The sequence below is a fragment of the Hypomesus transpacificus genome, chromosome 1 (assembly GCF_021917145.1).
Source record: "Hypomesus transpacificus isolate Combined female chromosome 1, fHypTra1, whole genome shotgun sequence".
Taxonomy (NCBI): Eukaryota; Metazoa; Chordata; class Actinopteri; order Osmeriformes; family Osmeridae; genus Hypomesus; species Hypomesus transpacificus.
Genome location: NC_061060.1, coordinates 5,747,109 through 5,772,173, shown reverse-complemented (window position 1 = coordinate 5,772,173; position 25,065 = coordinate 5,747,109). Strand labels below are relative to the sequence as shown.

At 42.6% G+C, this 25,065-nt stretch overlaps 2 protein-coding genes across 5 annotated transcripts in view; both read right to left on the bottom strand.

The window, feature by feature from the left end:
- Positions 1-13: 13 nt before the first annotated feature.
- Positions 14-5,337, bottom strand: pmt (phosphoethanolamine methyltransferase). Its single transcript, XM_047020563.1, has 12 exons — positions 5,231-5,337; positions 4,365-4,536; positions 3,975-4,130; positions 3,474-3,610; positions 3,086-3,243; positions 2,702-2,890; positions 2,393-2,482; positions 2,139-2,228; positions 1,782-1,904; positions 1,384-1,515; positions 639-755; positions 14-542 (listed from the first exon to the last, which is right to left on the bottom strand). The coding sequence occupies exons 1-12, from the start codon at positions 5,238-5,240 to the stop codon at positions 432-434; spliced, it is 1,485 nt and encodes a 494-aa protein (XP_046876519.1). The 5' UTR covers positions 5,241-5,337; the 3' UTR covers positions 14-431.
- Positions 5,338-18,614: 13,277 nt separating this feature from the next.
- mid2 (midline 2) overlaps positions 18,615-25,065 on the bottom strand; it is an 87,631-nt gene continuing 81,180 nt past the window's right edge. For all 4 annotated transcript variants that reach the window (XM_047038978.1, XM_047039049.1, XM_047038894.1 and 1 more), the window contains 2 exons: positions 22,580-22,787; positions 18,615-21,997 (listed from right to left, as the gene is read on the bottom strand). In XM_047038978.1, the coding sequence (XP_046894934.1) occupies positions 21,595-21,997; positions 22,580-22,787 (611 nt within the window). In that variant the 3' untranslated portion in view covers positions 18,615-21,594. The remainder of the gene's footprint in view (positions 21,998-22,579; positions 22,788-25,065) is intronic.

Genomic DNA, 25,065 nt, shown 5'->3' with positions numbered 1-25,065 from the left:
AATCATACAGAAGCAAGAGTCTTCTAAATTTATTTTGAAAAGCGTTACCAAACCACAACACATATTCGAGCAGGACATGTGCCTTCAATAACAAGACAAACAAGCCTTGCCGACTGCACAACATCGAATGCAATCAATAGGAATAAAAATGATCTGATTTCTATTCGGAATGAATTATTGGTATAATTTCTCAAACTAGGTTAGAATGCTAGAACTTTTTATTATTAGGAAACAACTGGCCATGACTTAGCTCACTTCAAAATAAAAGTTAATGTCACTACTAAACTTACATAAAACAACCCACACAGGTCTTACTGTATATTTCATCTGTTGCAGATTATCTGACAGAAGCTCAACTAAGAGACAGACAGAGGACTGGTCCACTAGTTAAGGGATACAGTATAACGTTTTCCTTCTCTTTCCTCTTTTTTTCATTTTTTGGTGGCGTGGAACAGCCCCCAGCGTTGGTCCCCAGAATTGCAGCGCTGCAGTTTTTCCCTCCACCCGTTCACAATCGCGAGGAAGTCCTCCTCAGAGAACTCCTGGGAAACATGACACAGGAATGAGTACATGCTCGTGTGTGTTTGTGTGGTCATGTATGTGATTGCATGTGTTGGTAACTGTATGGTATAGTATACCTCTATAAATTTATCCTTAAGGGTCGCTGCTCTCTCCAGTTCCATTTTAATCACATGAATGAACTGAGCTGTTCGGTCCTCAGCCCGCAAACTGGAAAAACCTGCTTGCTCGATGAACTATACACATACCCACACACACACACCCACCCCCCCCCCCCCCCCCCCCCCCCCCCCCACACACACACACACACACACACACACACACACACACACACACACACACACACAGTACAATACCGGTAAACAAGTCAATACAAGCCTACAAAAAAACAGACACAGATAGTTTGCTTGTAAATATCGCAAAAGACCACCTCTCATAAACACAGCTTTAGCTGGCTACTGTATGCCACTAAAAAGCTAGATATTCAATGGTATTTATACTTAGGAATGATTTGAACAACTTTCACTCAGCTCTACTCTGCCACTATTCAATACTACACACCACAGTGCCCCCAGCTGGCCGAGCAGAACCCAACTGTTTATCTGGAGTCAGTCAGTCCATGGTTTGATCATGGGTCCTCTGACTCGTAACTGACCAACCACCTTTTGTAAACACCACCACTTCAACTCGACCCACCTTGCTAAGTTGAGACAATGTTTACAAAGACAGAGGAAGAATAGTTGAAGGCCTACCTTATCATTTTAAGACAGTGTTTATAAACGTGAAACAATAATAGTTATAGACTTATCTTACCATATTAAGACAATGTTTTTAAATATGGAAGAAGAGTAGTTCTAGACCCACCTTTTCATACTGAGGTGGTGTGTAGAGGATGTAGCCTCTCTGCTTGACATACTGCTCAAACTGAGGAGTCCAGGGCTTCTCTCCACAGCAGTAGTCACTGATCAACAGTTGACCACCTGGCTTCAGCCATGACTAAGGAACAACACAAAAACAATCCTTCATTTAGAACAGTAATAATGTACAGTCGTACTTAGACATGTTCAAGCAAGCAGTATATGATCTTTAAGTTAAATACAAGCCCAGAGAATGACTTTAAAACATTTCAAATATACGTAAAATTGTAGGCTAATCATCCAAATACTGGAGCTACATACTGTACACAGAATTTGATGTGAGTTGTAGGGTGTTTGTTGTAGAGTGTGTGTTCGACACAATATTACAACATAAAGAATACTAACGTGAAAGCGCTTGAAGAGGGCCAGTTTGTCATCAATGTGCAGAATGGTGTCTCGACTATAGACCACGTCAAAAGAACCCTCTGGAAACGACCTCTTTGTGGCGTCTGCTACTTCAAAATCAACCTGTCCCAAACATCATAGTCTTAATTAGGACCACATCTGAAAACTCAGTAATATGCATGTATTCAAGTGTGACTTACACAAGCATCTGAAAGTCCTAAAACCTTTGATAGAACACAATTAAGGTTTTAACAATAGCTTGGTATAATCAATAAAACAATAAGATTACTAATGAAAAAATATTATATTTGGAACAATCTTTAATCAATAAAAAATAATACAAAATGTTACACTCACAGATGATATTTTTTCTGCAGCTGCTCTCTCCACAGCGATATCCACCATATTGGTAGACAGGTCTATGCCCAAGACTTCCACTTCAAAGTTCTGAGGAAAACCACCCGCATCATCATCATCATCATCATCATCATCCCCATCATCATCATGGGGATTTAACAAGGTTATTTATGTGTACTCTATGCAGAGTAAAGCATCCCCATGAACACTGGTCAACCCTTCCTCTCATTTCATGAGATTTCATTGGCTCTCACCTTTGCCATGTAGAAGTTCCCACCTCCAATACCGCAACCTATGTCCAGAACCTTCTGTCCAGGCTTCAAGTTCAGGAGATCCACAAACTCCTACATTGAGCATACAAGGAACGTTGCTCTCCGTGTTTTAGCTCAATGTTTTATACCGTGAAATGATTATATACAGAAATAATTTTGAAAGGAATAATTTCACAAACTAACAGTCTTAGATCTTTGACCTTTCGGGTACTGAAAGTCTGTCATCATTGTGACATAGATTGCTTTGAATCTAACCTACATCCTAGTCTGTGTCTTCAGGTCCAAACCCACCTTGGTGGTGCTGGGTCCACCCGTGCTGACGTAACCGGCTCCGAACATCTTCTCATAGCGCAGGATGCCACGGCGAGTGTACTGCTGGTTGTCCAGGAACTGCTGGAAAGTGGTGAAGTTCCCGTGGACGGCTGCCTGGCGGCCAACCTTCTCCAGCAGCCAGCACACCTGATTCTGGTTGTTCTTCATCTGGGGGGGAGTTGGATAGGGAGTGGCGGGAATTGGACACAGAAGTGGGAGAAAGATAAGAGAAAGGTGAGAGAAGAAAAATCCCGGGGAGATTTTTTTGGGGGGGGTAGGGGGGTAATGGGTGAGTGGGGGTTTTCATTGTAGTATAGCCTCTTTTATAGCACCAACACAACAATAGACATATAGACTAGGTACCTTAATGTAGGTCTGGACTTTTTTGTTGACCACAATGTCAAAACCATACACCTGTTTCTCTGTGCCATCTGACCCCTCCCACTGTGCTGATGTCATCAAGTGGCTGTAGAGTGTGGGGGTACGGTAGTGGGTGGGGTTAAAGTCCCTCTTACAATCTCCTAAACAAAGATACACATTAAGCACTGACTCAACATATGAATGAAGCTGTGTACTTTTATGATGACATAACCTCAAGTGTTTACAAAGACAGAGATGATCCAATTTGTGCATTTGTGCTTTTTATGTATAATTACAAAAAGGTGAATCCCTATTCGTTAACTATGACTGAATTGCAACTGCCTCTTGGCCTGATACTTTGACTCTAGAAAGAGAATATTTAAACTCTCACCTGATTGGTGGAAACAGGACTCCCTAAAAAACAGGTGGCCACCGGGTGCCAACCATCCCAGCATCCTCTCTGTCAGAGCGCTGAGCTCCTCGTCATTCAAGTACATTAGCAACCAGTTCGAGAAGATCAGGTCAAAACTGAGACAGAAAGACACATGAGACTTTTCATCTAAATCTATATGCAACTTAACCTTTAGAACGAGCTCAATACTGTATCTACTCTAAACTTGAATCCAAAAAAACAAACAAATATCAATGGTAGCAACTGATTAAATGATGTGTGTGTAGGTGTGTCTGGTGTGTGTGTATGCTAAATGTTCCTGTGTTATAATTGGGTGTGAGAATGAGTAACTGATAGTATTGTTTGCTTGTAAGTGTTCTGTTAGATTTCTACCTGAAAGTGTTGTGATAAGATTTCCCTGACAACCTCAGCATATTCAGCACTTTTCATTCATTAAAATAAGTGAGTTCCGATGGATAAAAGTACCCCCAAACATTGTACCTATTTTTAGGAAAATCCAACTTGGTCACATCAGCTTGGATGAAAACGCCATTGCTATGGTGGCGGTTGTTTTGCTTGTTCTTCTTCACAAAGCTCTCCATAAAGTCCACGGCGGTCACATGGTCAGCCATAGTCAGGAGATGGCTGGTGAATCTCCTTTTGGGAACAAAGACAGAGAGATATGCAACATATATTGTCTACATGTCACACACTCACACAGACACACACTCCCACAAACAGATATTCAGACACACTGATATATACAGGGAAAACATAGGTACAAACAGACCTACTCATTCGTCACACACAACCTTCTACCTCTCCACACACACACACACACACACACACACACACACACAGCCAACTCCAGTCACGTGGTGGGCTACTGACCCGATGCCAGCGCCCAGCTCCAGAATGCGTTGACTGGCTAGAGAAGGCAGCAGGGAAAGGATCTCTGGCAGCTCCTGCTGGGTCAGCTCCTGGGCATGAGAGTCCAGCATCATCTCCTCCACCGTGGCCTGTCTGGAGTGCATCTTCCAGAATTCTGTCATCGTTTTGCGCTCTGGATAACAAACGGATAATGACATCCTTACACCACATGATACAGAGGTGAATGTTTTTCTCTCTCTTTATGCATTCCTTATTTATTTATTTGTAGTTTGGGTTATTGATTGTCTTGGATTATTGTCTGTTTATGAGTAATGTGACTGGGATTAAACATTTAACTTCACAGACCTTTCCAAGAGACAATCATTTGCAATGTATGCCTCAACAGCAATGTCCATTTGTTGAACCCATGAAAACTTTCATGGGTTTGTTATTGTTACACACTACACGCAAACTACACTTTGGGCAATTGTAATCTAAAAACAGACTTACAATAATACAATGATGCAATTGTACTATCATACTACCAATACTATGCAGACCCACTTCCTCAGCAGTTTATGGGTGGTATGACTCTTATATGATTATTTGAGATAAAAAGCCCAATGCTCTTCAACCGTAATTTGTGTAGTCGACCAACTCACAATCTAAATAATCCTCTACTTTGCTAAGTTTATGATTGTTTTTACAGTGTGGGTTACTTCCAAGAAGTACATACATAATTGGCTTGACAGAACGCGGTTGGCAGATAATAAATATTAAATAGGCTACTGTATATATACTTATTTACTTATATAGGCTTAATTCTCAGTAAAACGTAATAAGTAGTAATTCACAATAAAATCACATAATTGATTGTTCCCTCTTACCTCTGTCCATGTTTAACTTCAGTCAGAAAAAAATTGAAATCAAAGTAACTATCAAATTATTTTATACAAATATTCATTAATGGGAAACGCTGTTGCGCTGGACACTAGGAAATATTTTGCAATTGGTTGTGTTTAAATACGGACGATAGACGCGCATTGACTCTTTAGTCGTCAGGTAAAGAATTGACCATTGGGATGCAAGGAAACTGTAGGGGAGGAGAAAGAACGAGCTACGCATGTTTGACATCAGACGTTCTCGATGATCTGAAGCATTATCACAACCTTGTATCTGATGGACACCGTTGGAAGGGGGTTTCCCTTACCTTCTGTAAAAGAGACACCATCACTGTTAGAAAGTCTTCTATGAAGGGCTGTCATCCATCCAGGTGAAGAAATAAACCATATCAGACGGCCGTTCCGTGTGGATGGGAGGGGGTATACAAGTTAAAAGTTAGTAATCTGTTATCATTTGTATTTGTAACGACGATTGTGCCGTTTTTACAATAGCCGGTGTCTGGACACACAGATGCGCATTTAGCCTACGTCCTCCCTTCCCCCAGGGGTTCCAGCTTGCCTTTTCGTCTCGAATGTGCTGACACGTAGGCTATGAAACAGGCCATGCGGCATGCGATGATTGCGCAATATTGCCTCATGCTGATTTCAAAGCGAGTTCTTTAAAGGCAGTTTAAAGAGCCCATTCGATTTTGCTGGAACAATTTCGCAGAAAAAAAGAGACAAAAACTATAAATAAATGGATCAATGATACAAGACAAATATAAACAAACAACAGTAATAGCATCTATAACCCATCTGCTTATAAACGTGCGTATTTACAGTTCTTACTTTCCCTTTTGATAATCATTAATGTATTCATGCATGTAATGTCTCGTCTCGTATTGTCATACACAGTAACTGTTCTGTTGCTAACTAAATTTAATGTTGATCTGTTAGGCTACTACTCATTAGAATGTCATAAATAGCCTACACAGAAACACAATTACGATAAATATCAAAGAGAGAAGGAGAGAGAGAAAGAGAGAAAGAGAGAGAGCGATATGTCCTTGGTGTTACCATAGCAACGTTAATATGTAACCTGTCATTTGTTGACAGTTTTGCATTTGACATTTAACATGGTTCCAACACGCCACTTCCAAAGTTCAAACCATGTTAGACTCTGATGATGCGCGCATGCAGGTTTCATCACCTCCTCAGAAACCCCTGATGACAGAAGTGGAACACTGGTTGTCATCTGAGGACACGTACAATAAATGTGCGTGATCCTCAATTTAAAATCCTTGTTTTATCTAGACACTGTAAATGTGTATCTTTAGTATTTATACTGTACATTTGACCAAGATTAGTAGATAATTTGCTTGAATGTTTTTTATGATCAAGTTCAAATTAGTCTGTAGATGGTGACAGTGACAAATTCGTTTTATTTTCCTACATATTACACTAAGATTTAGCTGTACATTTCATCTGCAAAATTTCATATACAATCCTTTTAGGCTTTAGGATTTGAGGGTTCCACTTGTTTGAACATTTGGTTTAAAGGCATTTACAGGTATGTTCTCCTCTATACAATAAGATCTTATCTTTTTTCTGCTTCAGTAGTTTGACATTTATTTATGGTGTACAGTACTTTCAGAATAAAAGGTTTCTCGAATTCTGGGAAGTTTGGGGATTCTTTGTTAGGTTAGAGTTTTCACACAACCATTTCTTTGCATTTAAATTAGACGTTCTTACTCACAGTTTGTTTCTGTTTCAGAATCAGAATCGCATGTATTAAGCATGATTAAAAAAAATAAGTTTGAAACCAACTCATTTAATGAATACGTGAATTCCTTATTGACGTGAGATTGAACTGTGTTGCTTAAACGAATCAAATTGTGCTCCAGCAAAGGGGTTTGTGGCTTCTGAATGTTTTCGATGATGGGCACAAATACTGCAGTTTTGCTCACAAAACACTAGATGACACTATAGTTTCACTAAGGCATCTCACTTTGAGTAAGATTGCTATTAAGCCTTATGTACAATAGAGCTCAATAAGAATCGTGTTAAATGGACTGAAATGTAATAAGCCGTAAGATACTACACCTTACAGGTAGTAAAATAAGTCTCCTACAGATTCAAATACAAATGTTCAGTTCAATCAGTTCCAGCCTACGGGACATAATCTCTAACTGCCTATCATAAAACATTTCAACCGCATTTCAGACCGCACTTTGAGTCCATGGCTCCTTTACAAACCCACTAGGTGGCAGCACACTGCCAGATATGTTGCCAGTATTAATGGTATGACTGTGAAGCTCATGTGGGTCATGGTTTTCATGACCTGGAATACTGACAAGTCTGTTCAACATCAGCCAAATAGGCAGCTAAATATAAAACTCGTATTTGGTTTGACTCACTTAGGAGTGATTCACAATAGTGATAAAGCACCACAGGTGTGATATGCTAGTATCTTGATCCATGTTTAAAATTTGTGAACAAAGAATGGTTCAGGATCAGTGGGAGGCGTGAGTTAAATGGCATCTTTCCAAACAGTCCCTACCTCACCCACCCACCCTGGTGCCACTGTGTCCTTGCCAGGCAGCCCAGGAGGCCCTCACAGGCAGCACGAGGGCAGCAGCACTCAGGTGGTCCAGTGAGGCTTAGCGACTTGCCAGGTGACCTTGGTACAAAAACTCCCCTACAACACCCCTAGGAAGGTGTTGACGCAAACATAGAGGAAACTTTGCTCTTTGTTGTTTTATTAGATCCTTATAAACATAAACAAATAATAATAATTATAGCAATGTCAGTTATAGTATTTGAGCTCTTTGAGAAGTTAGGCATCATCTCATGAATACAATATTATCAGACAGTTAGTCTTCAGAGTTTGTTTGCCTGATGAGTGATCCATCTCTCCACACATTGTTTGCTGTTCAATGAGTACTTCAAGTGGTTTTGATAGTACAATGTAATTACCTGGCCTAAATATTCATAGATTCTTTCATCTTCAGATACATTTTACGTTGTTGTGTTGCTGCTGAGATTTGAGATCTTCCCTGTGGGACAGAATAATTTGTCAGTCCATCTCAGAAGTGAGATCCCAAGAGGTAAGAGAGTGGGAGAGACAGTCAGACAAAGAGAGAGCGAGAGAGCGAGAGAGTGAAAGGAGCAAGAGCGAGCGAGCGAGAAAGCTAAAGCGAGAATCTGAACGCCGGCCGAGTCAGAGTGTTTGTGTCAACAAGCCGAGAGAAATAAATAGATGTATATTGGCCTCGCGAGTCCCTCGGAGCAACTAAAGAAATTGCACTTCAATTGAACTGGAGCTGGGGTGGGTCATCGCTGGAGGCAGAAAAATAACTTTTGTCATGAAAAATTGAGCAGGAATCCTACGAAACCCATTTTGTGTTCTATCCAGGTTACAGACTCTCATGGGGGCAGGGCGTGGGGGGAGTGTTGAGGTTCTGGCAAAAGACATTAACCCTGGGCGTGCACAGACATGGCCCCTTTACAAAATCTCTGTAAGCCAGATATGGCTTGTGTTTTTAGATTTCTTAATTTATTTACTTGTAAGAGGATTTGAGTAAGTGATGAGGAGATTCTGGAGTGTACAGCAAGCTAGTGAGTCCTCCCCCGTCATCACACATACACATGCACACATTCAGGCAGATAAATCTCGAAATGAGTCACTACTGTATGCAGTGACTCTTTTAATCATAGTCACTGACAGCGTATAGTCACCATAAACCATGCTCCCCACTCACCCACACACACACTTCTAAACACACAAGCGCACACCTTCTATGCCTCTTCATTTCCAACACAGGGCGATCTTCACCATCCAATTAAAGATAAAGTTGGAACTAATATAGACTTCAAGAGATCTTTAATTGAGTGTTAAAAATACAGTATGCCATTAATTGCCAATAACCTTACAGTACACACAGGAGAACCTTTCAACCACCATATGAAAGAGAAGCAGCATATGAATGTTTGTAGGCTTCTGTCACACAAGCCTTATTCCTTGCGATTCCTGGATGATGGGATATTCTCAAATGGAAGGAGGAAGGAGGAAAGGGCAGGCAAATTCAATTCAAAAATAGATAAACGTATTATACAGCCACTTCACACGTCATCATTTATTAGACAGAGTTGTGTATTTGAATGTGTGAAGCCCAACCGATGTTCCGATCAATCAGATCAAGACCTTCAAATCAGCCCTTGTGCCTCCATTTTGCGTTTGGGAAATGAGTAGGAGGAGATATTGACATAATCCACAACAGGTGGACTCTTGCCTCAAAATGAAACACAAGCTGTGTAATTATAATTAACTGGGACATGTCTGGTAAGCCTATTCAGTATAAAGAAGAAATACAGAGTTGAAGTGTGTGGAATGTGAACACACTAAAGTACATATTTTCCCCCCTTTATACTCACAGTAAATGAAGGCCACAAGCTCTTACGACCTAGTAGAGATGTATAAACTACACTCACGTCAAATCCAATCTCGGTCCTACTCTTGCTACCGTCCTCACAAGAGGCAAAACTAGTTTTTTCCTCATTTTTCAGATCATACAAACGGTCAATGGCACCTCTATACAGACTCAATTAGATGTGTCTTCTTTGTGTTGGCGAACTGAAATATTAATGCTGAACATGAGTGGGCTAGGAAGATGCAGCAAGTTCGGTCAGAGGCAATGAGTGTTTGGAAGGTGATGTGGAAGATGCTGACAGGAGATTGCACTTGCACCCGTGCTGGCTCTGTCCCACTGGGAGAATGCACAGGTCACCCTCCAGCCAATCACACACAGAAAAAAGCAACAAGTTTGCCTTTCAAGGAAAACACCCGACTTGTGGGTACCTAACGCAATGCTACACTGCATCCAACCAAATGCTAAAACCTGGAACTGTTGCCACAAATGTCAGTTTAGTTGAACTAAGGATGGTTTCATCTGACATAAAAATGGAGATCTGTTGTTCGGTAAAAAAAACAACATGACACAGCATTCACGGTAGGCCTGTAGCTAAATGTGCTACTGGTTGTTTTGTTTAGTTGTTTTTTGAATGAAAGTAGTTGCGATGTTCATGAACTAAGCAATCTATTGCTTCACACGAAGCCATGCTTCAGTGGGAGTGTGACCAAGACATATAGCCCAGCAAGGTGCAGCACACTGGTTCACACGCCCCTCTCATAGCTCTCAAACTCAGCCCAGGGTCGGTAGGAGGTCAGAAGTAATCACACAATCAGTACTGGTGTCATCATTCAGACATTTATGGTTGCTGTTTTTCAATTGACGGGAGACCTTGAGGTGTACAGTACAGTAGGGCCTGTACACTCCTGCCCCACTGCTCACTGAGCGTGTGTGAGAGTGTGTGACAATTGGGAAGGCAATTGGAATCATCGTTATGGGCCACTCTCATCGATCCCACATGCCCTTGCAAATGATCGGTCAACAGCACTGCAGTAAATGGAGGCACTAAAATAGACAGGTGTGTGTGTATGTGTGCATGTGTGCCAGCAGTTTGGAGTCTGAACTGACAGAGCAAAGTACAACAACTATATTCTGGGACTGCACCTCCACAAACAATCAGTGTTTTATGTCAAGCGATTTTTATGTAAGTGATGTCTTGATGGACAATGTTCTCACTTTTGAAATGAATGAGCATTGTGTTACATACAGATCACAAAGTCTCCCAGTCCAACATTAAACACGACACTAAAAACATTTAGATGTATCCAGTCACGTAAGCTCTGTGTGTATGGAGTACATAAAGGCATAGGCCTTCTTCCATTTCATAGAAACATAATATACTTTGCCACTTATCTACATAAAATCACATTTTGTGACTCGAGTATAATATACATGGTCAACTCCACTCCACCAACTAAAACAGAAAGGTTGTAAACCAACAGATTTACATACAGCATCTGGGCATCTGGGAAGAAGTAATCCTATTGAGGCAACGTGCCAGTTCTGCGCTTTTCTTCTGAGGCACCATGAACTCTATGGTATTTGTAAGTAACCTTTTTGATTCACTCGGAATTCACTGTGACTCTCCGGTACAGGAGTCTTGACATTTGAAAGCTGTTGTGGAGCACCGAGGGCCGTTGAGGCAGCAGTGTTGCTCGCCTGGGCACTCAATCGCCTCATCCTTCACCCAACACGTCATCCTACCTGCAGGGTGGGCCCATGGTGGAACACAAATCACAGAAACAGAAGGCATAAAGCAAAAAGTGTCCCAGTTCAGTGTTGGCATGAAATCGTATATCAGGTTTCAATGTGATTATTTCCCTCAGATTTGAGGGATCAGGAAGTGTTATCCAGAGTGAAACAACTGAAGGTCAGTTGAAATAGCAGACGCTTGTGTAAATCACAATAATATAGTGGGGTCACTGGGGGGCAGAAAATAAAAAAGAGAAAATAACTGAACAAATCAGGAGTCTTAAACCCCCCACCAACAACCTTGAGATCAAATCCTTCTCCAGCAGTGCCGGGCTATGGTCAATAACTTGGTGGGGCTTAGAAGGGATTGGAGCCAAAGCTGTTTACATTTAAACACCTGAATACCTTTACGGATGCCTGTTGCTCTGCTGATGCAGGAATCCTTGTCTCCACAGACACTCTGGCGGGCTCAGGTACAGGTCCAGGCCCAGAGATCTGGGCAGAGGATAAAGAGATAGAAAGGAATAGAAAATAAATAGTTCCATCTGGAATGTTCCTGGCTGACTGGAGTTGATCTCCAAAGGGTGGCTTTTCAGGCGGGTTAAGATAGACTTGACTAGTTGAAAGGGATTTTGCTACGGTACTGTGTCTCAGACTTCTAGGGGTTGCTCCTTGATATAACCGTACACTGTGTTTGTCAAGGGGATGATAACTTAACAAGGGATGTACATAGGAACTACGTACAGAACAGCATCGAAACATACACCAAACTGACTTCCAACTTTAATCCCATCAGCTTTGGGGCTGAAAATTGACTTGTATCTGAGTAAGCTGTCCTGTAAATTGAGTTGAATTTCTTGGCAGTTTTGCAGCAATAATTTTAGGTTATTGTGTTCACGGTTTTATAGAACAATAAAATTATATCTGACTGTTAGACACTCTTTAAGGAACGACAAAGTCACTACTGGTAATCAAATAAATGATGATGACAAAAACCTTGTATGGGATGAACTTCCTTTGAGGCCAGACGGTTCTAGCTATGACCACAGGTAGAGGGGAAAGTGGACATTCATAACAGCTAACCTTTAATGCTGTCATCTTTCCTTATGTCAGCTCCCATTGTTGAACTGTGGATATGAAATCATTAGCCTGTACTGAAGTTTTTTCCTTAAGTGTGTGAATGGGACGACAGTGTTACAGTCAGGTAGGGGTCAAGGAGACAACATGGATGTTTTTGAGTATATACGAACTAAATACAAGAGCGTATGTATTTGGGCTATTGCTTCTAGGGCTTTTGAGAGCTTTTTGAAGACCCAGCTAATTGTTTATGCTGGATGTGATGTCATCTCAGCGGTGTTGCGTGTGTTTGTATGTGTCAACAGAAGAGGGCTGTGAAGGGGCAGGGCTGCAGACATGACGTGGTCTAAGCTAGAGGGAATAGAGGACCAGGGCATGAGAGCTCAGGGTCACACACTTATCACACATTGTCGGCCATAGAGCCCCTGTGGTTTACTTTGTGTTGTGGTGCTGTGTTTGAAAGCTGGAAACTTGGGGAAAACCAAACTTTTGAGTCATGAATTCAAGGACACACCAGTGTTGTACGATAATCTGTATAGTCTGTATGGATAAAACTATTTTAGATTGTATTATTCATAATTTAATATTATGTTTTTTTGATATAGTATATAAAATACCTGTTCATCCCACAACATGTGTTTCTGTATTAATAGTCTGAGTACAGAGAAGTGTGTATGGATGTGCAGCTTATAGGACATGTATATCACAAAAGATAATAGATGAAGACAATCCTATATATCACCAAACAGCAGAAGGAGAACACAAAAAAGGGTTCTGACGAATTTCAATAAATCATGTGGGGTTTTTGGATGGTAAGATAAATAACTTGGGCTGGGTGTAATGTTGCATGGCGCTTCTGTTTGCCAAACCCATTAGTCACTTTCATTCAACAGGGTCAAGGGCAAAGATGGGAACTGTTTTGTCAACATCTTTTTGCATGAGTGGTGTACAGTTGCACACCTATAACAAACCTAATGGGGTAGGGACTGGATTCATATGGTACAATGTGCACGTTAATTGAAGTTCATTTGAGCCCCAGTTGGGATGCATTAGTGAATATATGCATCGAGAATGCATCCTGAGGACTCTGTGGATGGAATGGACTGTTACTTGCTCAGGTATTGTTTAACTTATAAAACACTTTGATTCTTATACTTGATTTTTTTGTTTCTATTGCTTTTATCACTTGTATTATAGTTTTTATTGATTTTATGTAAAGCACATTGAGCTGCAATTCTTGTATGATATGTGCTATATAAATAAACTCTATTATTATTATTATTACTATGTTTTCCTTATTCTCCTAATGCTCTTCATTCAAACACACACAAGTCATATTTTCTTTGGTTTAGGAGGATGTAATTTTTTCCTTGTTATCATTTGATCCTTGGGAAATATGAAAAATTAATGAGTTTATGCGAGTCTGGCCGACTCCTGGGAAATACTGTCAAATGGTGCAATTCACACAAAACCACGGATGCCCAACCGCAGTGGCACATGCGCACACAGACTATCCTGCAGAATACTGGGGGATGATGGACTGTAATACACATGCATGCCTCTCCACATGTCTTAATATGGGATTATTATGCTCAGGTCACTGAACACGGGAGCCATATATAGGTGTCCTCTCCTTGGAATACCTTCAAACAGAACACAACAGCCAGAAGGATCAAGTTAGCAAACACAAAACGCATGTCAAAAAACACACACAGGTTGCATTGCATTTCAACCCTGAGAGAGACTGTTCGTGTGTAGTATGTACAGTACAGCCCATAACAAGGACTTTATGGCCTAGTCACCACCGTAGCATTGTACGTTAAGCTGCAGAATGACACCACATACATTATTAATTATATTCTGTATCAATATATTGACAACTGAATTAGCTAGAGATGGTCTCTTCAGTGCTTAGCTCCTGTCGCTATCCTGAGATAAAGCAGAAACCAAATGCAGGGACACAGCTGTAGACCCACACTGCAAGTCCATTCAAAACACATTGTGGCACACCACTCCATCTTATTTCCTCCTGTTCTGCATTTACATTTAGCTGGAAATGATAACAGGCTCCAAAATATTCAATCCACGTAGGCAGCAGATGTATCAATTTACAGAACAATCAATGAATCCCCAGGGGAGAAGTGTAACAGGAGTCACACAGTCAAAAGGCCACTGAGCTCACACCCCCTTTCTCTGGGTGTGAGTGACATGCGACATGAGAGGCTGTGATCTCATTTGGGAGGCTCTGTGCTGTCATGGGAGGGCGTTATGGATACCATGAAGATGACACAGATGTTGCTATGAGCAGCATTTTAAAGTCAGCTCCAATTAAACGTTAAATCATAGCCGAGTGTCGTCCTCCCTGACTGTGACTTTTAAGGAGTGAGGGATGGATGAATGAGGCTTTGCCAACTACAGTATTTACAATTGAAAATGAAAAGATGGAAAGGTAAGGGGAGGGGAGTGGCAGGGAGGGAGATGGGTTTGGTTCGTTTTGATGGAAAAGCGGACCGCCAAGTATCGGTCGGTCATCCGTGACAGCATTATCATAATTGCATTACTAAGTGAAACGGGTGACGGAAAATTGATTTACAAAATGGCAGTCGAAGGTGTTTTAAGGTCACAAACCCATGCAGGCAAAGGTGTTAAAGCTTTAGGCGGTAAAGTAGTGAAAAAATAATCTACATAAGCCATGACCTCATAAAAACAATCAACATCAAAGCATGGATATTTCAGAGTATATTTAATAGCATTCAGCATTCACCAAATACAGTATGACTTTCTCTACACAGTGCAGCAGGGAGTAGAAAAACTCTTGTTCATTGCACAAGACAGCTTTTCAAACCAGACTTCATTAGGATGAAAATAAAAAGCTGTGTGTATATTTAGGACTTCAAACGTAGAGGAACGTATTGACATAATACGGCGCAGCACATCGATACCCTGCAGAGGAAGGATGGATCTTCAAGCCGACATCCTGCGGTACCTGCCTTGTTGTCACAGGAAATACCAACGTCTCACAGGAAGTACCATCGCCATGTACCGCTGTGCCGAGGTGTTGCTTCTCCTCTCCACCTCATACACCCCACCACCCCTGCTGGTTGTGATCAATGATTTACTTCTACAGCTTCTAACTTCTCTGACTGTCAAGACTCAGAACGAGACTCAAAAGCAGAGCACAGAGACGGTGATGCAGCTGGGAGCTTCACTGAGAACAGCAAATCAGGCAGGGGTCCAAGGGGCAGTTAATCGGTGGATCAAAAATGGAGCAGGGTCGATAACAGGCAGACTGGGCAAGGATACGCAAGGCTGGAATCAACTAGCAAACTGCAGAAACGAACTGGCAGAGAGTCCAAGACAGAACACAAGCACAAGACTAATGAGCGATGCAGGACAGGTGTGAAGCCAGATAGAGGAATGGAGCAGCAAGGTCACAGAGGGGTGAAACCTGGACTGGAACACATCCGGAAACAAGCAAGAACAAGTGACAGGCAACAGAGAAACGGAGTAGCAGAGGTCAAGAGGAGGTACCGGCTGAATCCATGACACTGACTTCAAATATGATCAGAAAAAACTAAAGTAAACATTGAGACTCCCAGGTATCTCCATTTGCCTCAGTCTGAGTAGTTATCTACAGTACATGCAAGCTTGTCTCATGTTGCTGAAGGACAGGGAAGGCTATTCATAAGCCAGGCAGGATCCGATGAAACAAACATTGCTGACCAGGATAGCACAGGTGATAATCTGACTCTATCTATAGGGCAGGATGATCTGATTAGACATCAAAGGTTTAGTCAGACAATAGGGTGAGTTGAATGAAGGCCACTCGCGTTGTTCTTTCATCGGTTTGTTTTGGGCAACTATTGATGAGATCACAGCGCCCACACAGAGATCAAAAAAGCCAGGGGAGTGTTATGTAAAGACGGAATGAACAGAGCAACAATTAATCCTCAAAAATTGCAGAATATAAAAATAGTTTTTTTATTTTTTATGAGTTATGAATGTGTTTGTGTTGCAAATGCTCTTGTGTGTTTATTAACAGGCCTGTGCATGGTATGTGTATTTGATGTTACAAAAATAACAATCTACTACTTTCATTTACAAGAGTTGAAACGTTCTATTGGAGTACGGCATAAATCACAGTGTCGACAATCTCCCCACTGTGAGACCCCCCCCTAGCCCCCATCTAACATCATCAGACAGAAAGCACATATTAAACCTAGAACTACATCAGTCACTGGAAGACCTACTGTACTATTCTGATTCATGTTGCTGTCCCATTTCCCTGCCAACTAAAGAGATAGGAGAAAGCCAGAGAGAGAGAGAGAGAACAAAAGAAAGAGAGAGAGGGAATAGAGATTCCGCTGAGGTCGATCTAAAACCTCAGAGTCATACTTCTCTGTCAGAAGGGCCCATGAAGACCCGGTTTGTGCTTGTGTGTGTGTGTGCTTGTGTGTGTGTGCTTGTGTGTGTGTGCTTGTGTGTGTGTGTGCTTGTGTGTGTCTCTGTGTAAGGACAGCTGTGGTGGTCCACAGTGATAGATCCCTACCCCTGGGATTCATGTAGACAACCGTCCTCCGGGTTCCCTGAGATCTACTGCCTGTTTGGGTGCTGATGTCCTGGGGCCCTGTCTCTGAGCCAGACACCAGCCTCCTCCTAGTCTTACTCTTCAGGTCTGTTATGGATGTTCTCAGGCCTCCACTGGCTGCTGCCCATTATTGAACAGGTCTAATGCAGGTCTACCGAGGAAGTCTACAAAAACCTTCCTCACTGCTTCACTGATCTGTAAACTTTTGAGTCTTATGGTTGTGACCAAAAAAATTTATAACCTTTGGGCATGCACATTTTGAACCGGCAGAAACATGCAAATACAGCTTTTGTAAACCGGGCCAGTGAATCTGTTAGGAAAGGGGATACTTGTTTTTTTTCTAAGAACAAGAGCGTTGATATGGTTTGAGGGTACTGTTGTAAGATTGATTAATTCACAATACAGATCAGTCATCCTGCAACATTCAATAGGTCCCTCTTTCCCCAATATGTACAATGTGTAAAACAATATGTTTTTACTCAATCCAATTAGTTTGTTGTTTTACACTGCATCGGGGGCTGCAGTGACAAACGATTTAACAAGCCAACAAGTCTGCATTTACTTGATTTAACTAAATGATTTTTTTATGGAATGCTTGGAAATAGCATTGGAATCAATTGGCAATTTCAAAATGATTGGGTTCATAGAGTGAGAGAGACAGAGAGAGAGAGAGAGAGAGAGAGCAGTGTCGATTTTGTGTTGACATCTGTTCTCAACTGTTGTTGCAAAAAAAAGTTTAAAAACATCTTCCCGATTTTTGTAACTTTTCCTACAAAACCCATAAGAAGCCTCTTCCCCTACACCATCTTTCTGGTGTGGGGGCAAGAAGCCATGCCTTCAGGGTACTTTTGTACTGTGCCACAGAACAACAGGGGTACACTAGCTAGGGCTCAGCCCAGTGCCAAGAACAGCAGATGATTAACATGCGGGCATCACCCTACCAACCTGACCCTGGGCCCTGGATGACCTGCCAGTCCGAGGACGCTCTGCCAGTCGCAGGCACAGCCGTCACCTGGGCCGCGTGCCAGCGTTTCCAGGGCCGGACTCTGACTCTCATACTGGTACCCACAGGGTATGATTACAACAGAGTTGACCTGTCTTCGTAGTCCTACATGTTTAGGACTACCACTGTCTTTACTTTCCCTTTACTGTGCGATCCCTGATGCTATCTCACCCACGGGGTTCAGGAAATTTAATTTGCACTTTTGTTGATTGTAATGAACGTCCAGGCTCTTTCAGCCCCCAGTGTTGTCCTCGCTATTTGGGAGGACAGGAATTAAATACTAACTCTGATTTGGTCAATAGAGATCTGTAGGGCTTTGTGGTTGACAAAATTGGGTGATATTGAGGATGTTGGTATTTCAAGTGAATACAGAACAAACTATAAAAGATTGTTCCCTATGATGCTCAAATGACCTGCTGCACCTGTTAAAACATTTAGCCAGATGATGGTTGAACATCTACAGTATAGATCTTTAAAGGGACCTTCTAAATGATTGTGTTAAATAAGAGATCAAAGTTACCTCTCCAAATAAATTACTGGAATGAGAAGACACAAAACATGTTTGGGATCAGACTTTTAATTGGACTTGAGTTCACATAAATAACAATAGTTCATATAATTTTTGTATATTATACATTATATAATATATACTGTATTTCATACTATGATTTACAATCCTTTTTCACTAAAGGCTAGTATACCTATTGAAACTGAAGTGTCATGTTGATGAACACAACTCTTTCGATCCTCTTTTTGTGTCGATTGAAATACTGAAAGGAGGGGAGCGAGCTCAGTTCAATTTGTTGACATTTTCTAAAAATAAGCTTGAGGAACACAGAAACTAAATGAGTTTCTACAGCATACAGAACTACTGAGGGTAAACTGTAAATCAATATATATATATATATTTATTCATCAATTGATAAAGAATAAATGCACAGCAAACTATCTGATATGCACGAGAAGTCTAAATTCTGGCGACTCTGGTGGATGTGTTCTGATGAATATGTATAGCAATATTTGAACCCATCCCCAGGGATGAAGGATAAACTTCTCAGGAGTCACATTGACATGCAGCAACCCAGCCAGGAGTACCCCTACTGATGAACTGAACCTCAGTTGGTTAGTCAGTCCCAGTTAAGACAATGTACACAAGGATCTGACCCATGACTGGTCATCGCAGTGGGCTTTTGGAGAACATGACATTCATAAATCTACTGAAATGTTAAAATAAATAAGAAGAAGCAAAGAACCAGACACCACTTGTAACCTGCAGTAGTGACTGTACATCACTTTGCATGTCAATGCAGTTTTGTAAAGAAACCTTTTTGGGGCGAGAAGCCATATTTTACAGTTCTCATGGAACGGACATGCTCACACATGAAACACAAGACTCTTCAAGTAGAAACTCTACTCTTTCTACTTTCAGGAAGTGGAGAAAGGGCCAACCTCTGATCCTCTGATGTGGACTTCCTCCTCTGGTTTCTCTGTGGACCAATCAAACCTGACAGAGTGTCGTTTTTTGTGCTTTCAAAAAAAAAGAATTCAAAACAGAACAAAAACATTTAAATCAGGATGAGGTGGGAACACTCAGTTATGAGAAAATAAAACTCACTGATATGTGGACAGAGTGGAGAGTAGTGGGATCAGTAGTACGTGAGCCAGTTCCTAAATCTGTACAGGTGTAATGAGAACTCAATTTTGACAGTATACCAAGTAGTACATGCTTATTGCCATGCCTTCACTGTCAACACAGAAATATTTGTTTTATATTTGCCTACACGTGTAAATACATTACTGATTGTCGATCCGATCATCATTAGCCCTGAAAACTAACTTTAAGGATTTCATAATACACAAAAACCTTGGTAGCAGGTTTCCAAATAAATAACTATGTTCCAGGTTGCATTTTTATTTATTTTTCGAGCGCACTGTAGAGCTTATGGTTGTCTCTTTGTGATGCCTGTTCTCCAAACATACCATTGCTCACATTTATGGAAAATATATAATGCTTGGCCTTGCTTGCAGTCTGCACACACTTTAACCAAGAGTAGAGTTGTTTTGCACACAACATGAAGATGTCTACTTCTGGTTAAACAGCTACTTATATTTATAGACAAAACCTTATATACATTGTAAACTTCAAATGAATGCTGAAATTAATTAATTAGATTGAGTGAAGAGGTTTTTTTTTTTTTACTTTTGATTTAGTGGAAAGTGTAATTTAGTTTGTCAAGTGAAACCCTGGCATGCTTTGCAGGAATCATCAAGTTAACAAGCATTATGTGGTTTCCATGACTGTGGAATTTTAATTAATTGTGACCACACTTCAGTTTTCGAAATGAATCGCTGGTTGGACCATATGTTTTAATATCGCATTCAACTGGGGATGAGGTCTACTTGGAAGTAGAAGTAATTTCACTTGTGATTGGACAAGGGGGACTGGGTTGGACTTTGAGAGATACTACAGGTGAAATCGGATGTTGTGGCAAACTGGATTTCCTGTATGTAGAAAAAAATACATGACCACAGGGGGATCTGTGAGTGGAATCCTACAATGTTACATGCACCATCACGACCAAACCAAACCATAAAAACATGGAGTGTGGATACATGTTTTTGTGTGTGAACAAATCCCAGAGTGAACACCTTAGCATGCCATGACACCCAGAAGCACAGCACAGCACCTGTTCACCCTCTCCTCCCTCAATATTATTCAACACTGTCATCATCTTGTCAGGTTTATCCTGATTCATGTGATAGAAACCGCATAAACATCGTTATCATATTCCTTTCACTATACAAGATAAATTTACTATGCTATCTAAAAAATACAACCCGGCCCAATTCAGTTCTATTTTATACACACTGAGAAAATGGTCAATCTTAAAAGTGCATTATGAGAATACAATGAGATTGACAAAAAAAGCAAACCAACTTAGTATTCATAAATAATCAACATTTTCTTCTATTAAATCGTAATCAATACATTTCTTATGATACAACGCTAGTAGTCACATAACGCAAATAAACCTCTGGTGATCTGGAATATCAGAAACAAAACCAGCCTTAAACACAAGTCGGTGTCGGCAACCATCACCTACCAATGAAAAACCTAACCAAGAGGATGATGGTAAAATAAATGAAGAAGAAGACCCCTCTGGTTGAGAAAACCAATCTGGTTTTCTGGCATCTGGCACTGTCCACTGACCAAAGTCCTGGCCAACCAATGGCCAATCTTCTGCAGAACTCTGAATCTTTTACATAATATTTTTCTTCCCCAAGAGTGCACTCTCTTCCCCGTTAAACAGGAATTTAAAACTTTCGTTTGGATTCCAGAAACAAGATGGAATCTCTACGTACACCAACCCAAGGCTTTCAAATGGAGAGAGAGAAACGGCACACTTTGCAAAGAGGATCCTATACCCCACCCTCTCCCACCATAGCGTATTGTAGGTCTCGATGTCTGGAGCTCAACCCTGGTTCTCAAGACACTCAAATGTGAAACCCAGAGACATGAGACTCCAAGTCCCAGGATGCCTTAGTGGCAGGACTTCATCCCGGAGCCGTAGGGAGACTCCTGCTGGCGACAGAGGTCCTGCTGCTGCTCACTACAGTCCACAAAGTCAGGCACGGGCAGGCCTGACAGGATCATGACTGACTTGTTCCAGATCATGAAGGTGGGCGCCACAGGCAGCACGAAGGCCACGTCGAAGGTGTGCAGGTGCTGAGAGTTCATGGCGTCGTAGAAGGACAGCGAGTTGTTGTCGTAGTCCAGCAGCACGCCCAGGCGCCGCAGCTGGGGGCTGGCCTCCACCTGCATCTCCTTCCCGTTGTGACGCACCATGAAGTTGTTGTTGCAGCGAGACAGCACCCAGGAGGACGAGTTCTTGCCACTCCACTCGTTCTTGGGCGCGGACTTGTAGGCCACGCCCACTGCGTACCTGTAGAGGGGGAGGGGGTTGAGAAACGATACCTCACAAAATAATGCCTGGTGGGATTTACAGAAAAGATGGCCGGCCTAGGTGAGGTGTGGAGGTGAGGTGTGGAGGTGAGGTGTGGAGGTGAGGTGTGGAGGTGAGGTGTGGAGGTGAGGTGAGGAGGTGAGGTGTGGAGGTGAGGTGTGGAGGTGAGGTGTGTAGGTGAGGGGTGTAGGTGAGGTGTGGAGGTGAGGTGAGGAGGTGAGGTGTGGAGGTGAGGTGTGGAGGTGAGGTGTGTAGGTGAGGGGTGTAGGTGAGGTGTGGAGGTGAGGTGTGGAGGTGAGGTGTGGAGGTGAGGTGAGGTGAGGAGGTGAGGTGTGGAGGTGAGGTGTGTAGGTGAGGGGTGTAGGTGAGGTGTGGAGGTGAGGTGTGTAGGTGAGGTGTGGAGGTGAGGTGTGGAGGTGAGGTGTGGAGTTGAGGTGAGGAGGTGAGGTGTGTAGGTGAGGTGTGGAGGTGAGGTGTGGAAGTGAGGTGAGGAGGTGAGGTGTGTAGGTGAGGAGTGTAGGTGAGGTGTGGAGGTAAGGTTTGGCCCTCATGGTGTCCTACCAGGTGGAGGCCCCCAGCAGCACCTCCCAGTAGTGGCAGCCGCTGTCCATGAAGACGTTCCCCGCGGCGCCGTAAGAGCCCGTGCCGCTGAAGCGCTCGGGAGTGTGGCTCTTCTTCAGCGAGCTCTCGTCCTTCTCCATGGTCAGGCAGTCGTTGGACAGACGCAGCTTCTTGTGGGCCGTCTTGGGGTCCAGTTTAAATGGCTGACCTGGGTGGAGGAGAGCGAGAGAAAGATCCGAGTAGGAAAGAGAAGCGATGGGAGAATGGAGTGGGGGAGGAAAGGGTAAGAGCGGGAGGGGTGGGGGAAGGAAGAGAAAAAAGCCATGATGAACATTGCGAGCAACATATATCAACAACAGAAATGAGGACTTTTCCAACGCCTGTTGTTACTCAGCTCCTTCCCAACCCTGCTGAGGCTCTCATACGTGGGCGAGCGAGCATGGAGATGTGACCAGGAGTAAAAGAGAGAGGGGAAACAGGGATGACTGGAGAGGATAGAACAGAACAGAGCAACCCTGTGTATGTGTGTGTGTGTGTCTGTGACAGGTACACGGAGGTCACCCCTCTAGGACCTGTAGGACATGACATTTAACTCCCCTGCCTCAAGGCTTAATGAGCGACAAAGGAGCTGCCCCCCCCCCCCCCCCCCCAAACCCTTCCCGCCCAATAATCTGACCACTGTGGGCTGAGATTGTGTGTGTGTCTGCGCGTGGATATGAGAGGGCTGCTGCTGCTGCTGCTGCTTGAAGCCAATTACATTAATACGCTTCCTTCTTTGAACTGCTTATCGCCGCGAGCGCAGCCATTTTCAAACACCATGGTTCTGTCATGTGCTTCCAGTGGGTGACTCCTGAGAGGAGGGTGTGAAGGAGGGGAGGGGCCATGTGACCAAAGGCAGAGGACAAACACACATGCAAACAGTCACTAATGTGTGCATACACACGCACACGAGCACTGCCCTCATTGTCATCAGCAGTGAAACAGGCATGAGAGACGTGTGGCACCACACTGTGAACACACACACACAGACACGTGCATACATAAACACACGCACACACACACACAACCGCACACACATTCTCTATTTTAATTTCCAGAAGTATCAAAGCAGGCGATGTGTCATTCAAAGTGTCACCTCGTTAGGAGCATCGCTCAGCCTCCCAGGTGGCACACTCACACACACACACACATTCCAAATGAAGGCCCCCACAAAGATAACAGAGCATCCCACATCAGTGGGTCTTAAATGTGGGTTTAACAGTTTTCACCCTGAATAAAATGATAGTAATAAAAGACTTCCAACTCACTGAGACAATGCGAGAGAGACCTGCTCCACATGTACCAACATGGAGAACAAGAATACTCATCTCCAGTCTGGGTCTTCGAGAGGAAACATAATTTCACAGTGTCAATCTCTGTCATTCTGTGTGCTTAGCAGCCGGAGTTATACAGTATAATATACTGTATATTACAGTATACAGTTTATTTCTATATGTATATATATGTATTTACATGTATGTATATGTAAATATCTATATATATAGTTAGGTGAACTTTGGCTGAACCATTCATTCGCAATTCCAAGGATGGCAGATGAACGGACTTGAAGCGTGAATTGCCTTTACACTCCGAAGGTCACGTCCAGCCCTCGAGACAACATGCTTCCTTTACCTCACAGGAATGAGACGCATGGCTAGGCAGAGCACCATCTCTGATGTCTTTATCTGTGTGCGTGCAACACATACAAGCCTGCCCAGGTAGGGGCCAGGGGGGTCGGGGGCCTGGCATCAGTAGGGTTGGCGGGGGCAGGGGTCATGGTGGAGGGCTCCAGTACATACATCATTTAAAGATGACCTTTTCTGCTTCACCCTCCACTGGACTCTGCTCAGGGCACAACCCTGGGAGCATTTACTGTGCTACCCTCGAACACGCGTGTCATTCCACGTTTACCGTCCATCTATGATGCCTGAGAGCACATACAGGGACAGACACATACGTGACGTTCTGTGTGATGTATGATACATCCTGGCAAGCAAGGACAAAAGTTGTACATGAACATATACCGTACGTGTTTCCTGATCTATTTTTGTTCACCGTGCCTGTTACCTGAAATGTGGTTACTTTGTGATGAGGCAAGTAAATACAGACTGTTCCTTGACTCTGAAATACTGTAGCGCTACGCACGTCTGATCCTTGATCTTCTGCTCTTCCTTTAATATACAGTATTTGTGTGTGGCCTTGGATTAAAGAATCTGCTAAATGAATAAAATGGGGATGAAAATGTATCTTGGTATACCCACTACTCAGAAAGGTCCCAAAAGGTTAACAAACACACAAAATCATTTTTAATCACTGTAACGGATGACCTCAGAGAACAAGGCCAGTCCAGTACCTAGACATGAACACACACACACTTGTTTCCACGTATTCTACATATCCTGGCGTACACACGGCCAAAATATAAAGCAACATGTACAGAACACGCA

Coding starts and splice junctions, on each gene's coding strand:
- pmt (XM_047020563.1), bottom strand. Junction 2,891..3,085: donor AAGTCCAGACCTACATTAAG/GTACCTAGTCTA, acceptor ACTCCCCCCCAG/ATGAAGAACAACCAGAATCA. Junction 1,516..1,781: donor CCCTCTTCAAGCGCTTTCAC/GTTAGTATTCTT, acceptor GTTGTTCCTTAG/TCATGGCTGAAGCCAGGTGG.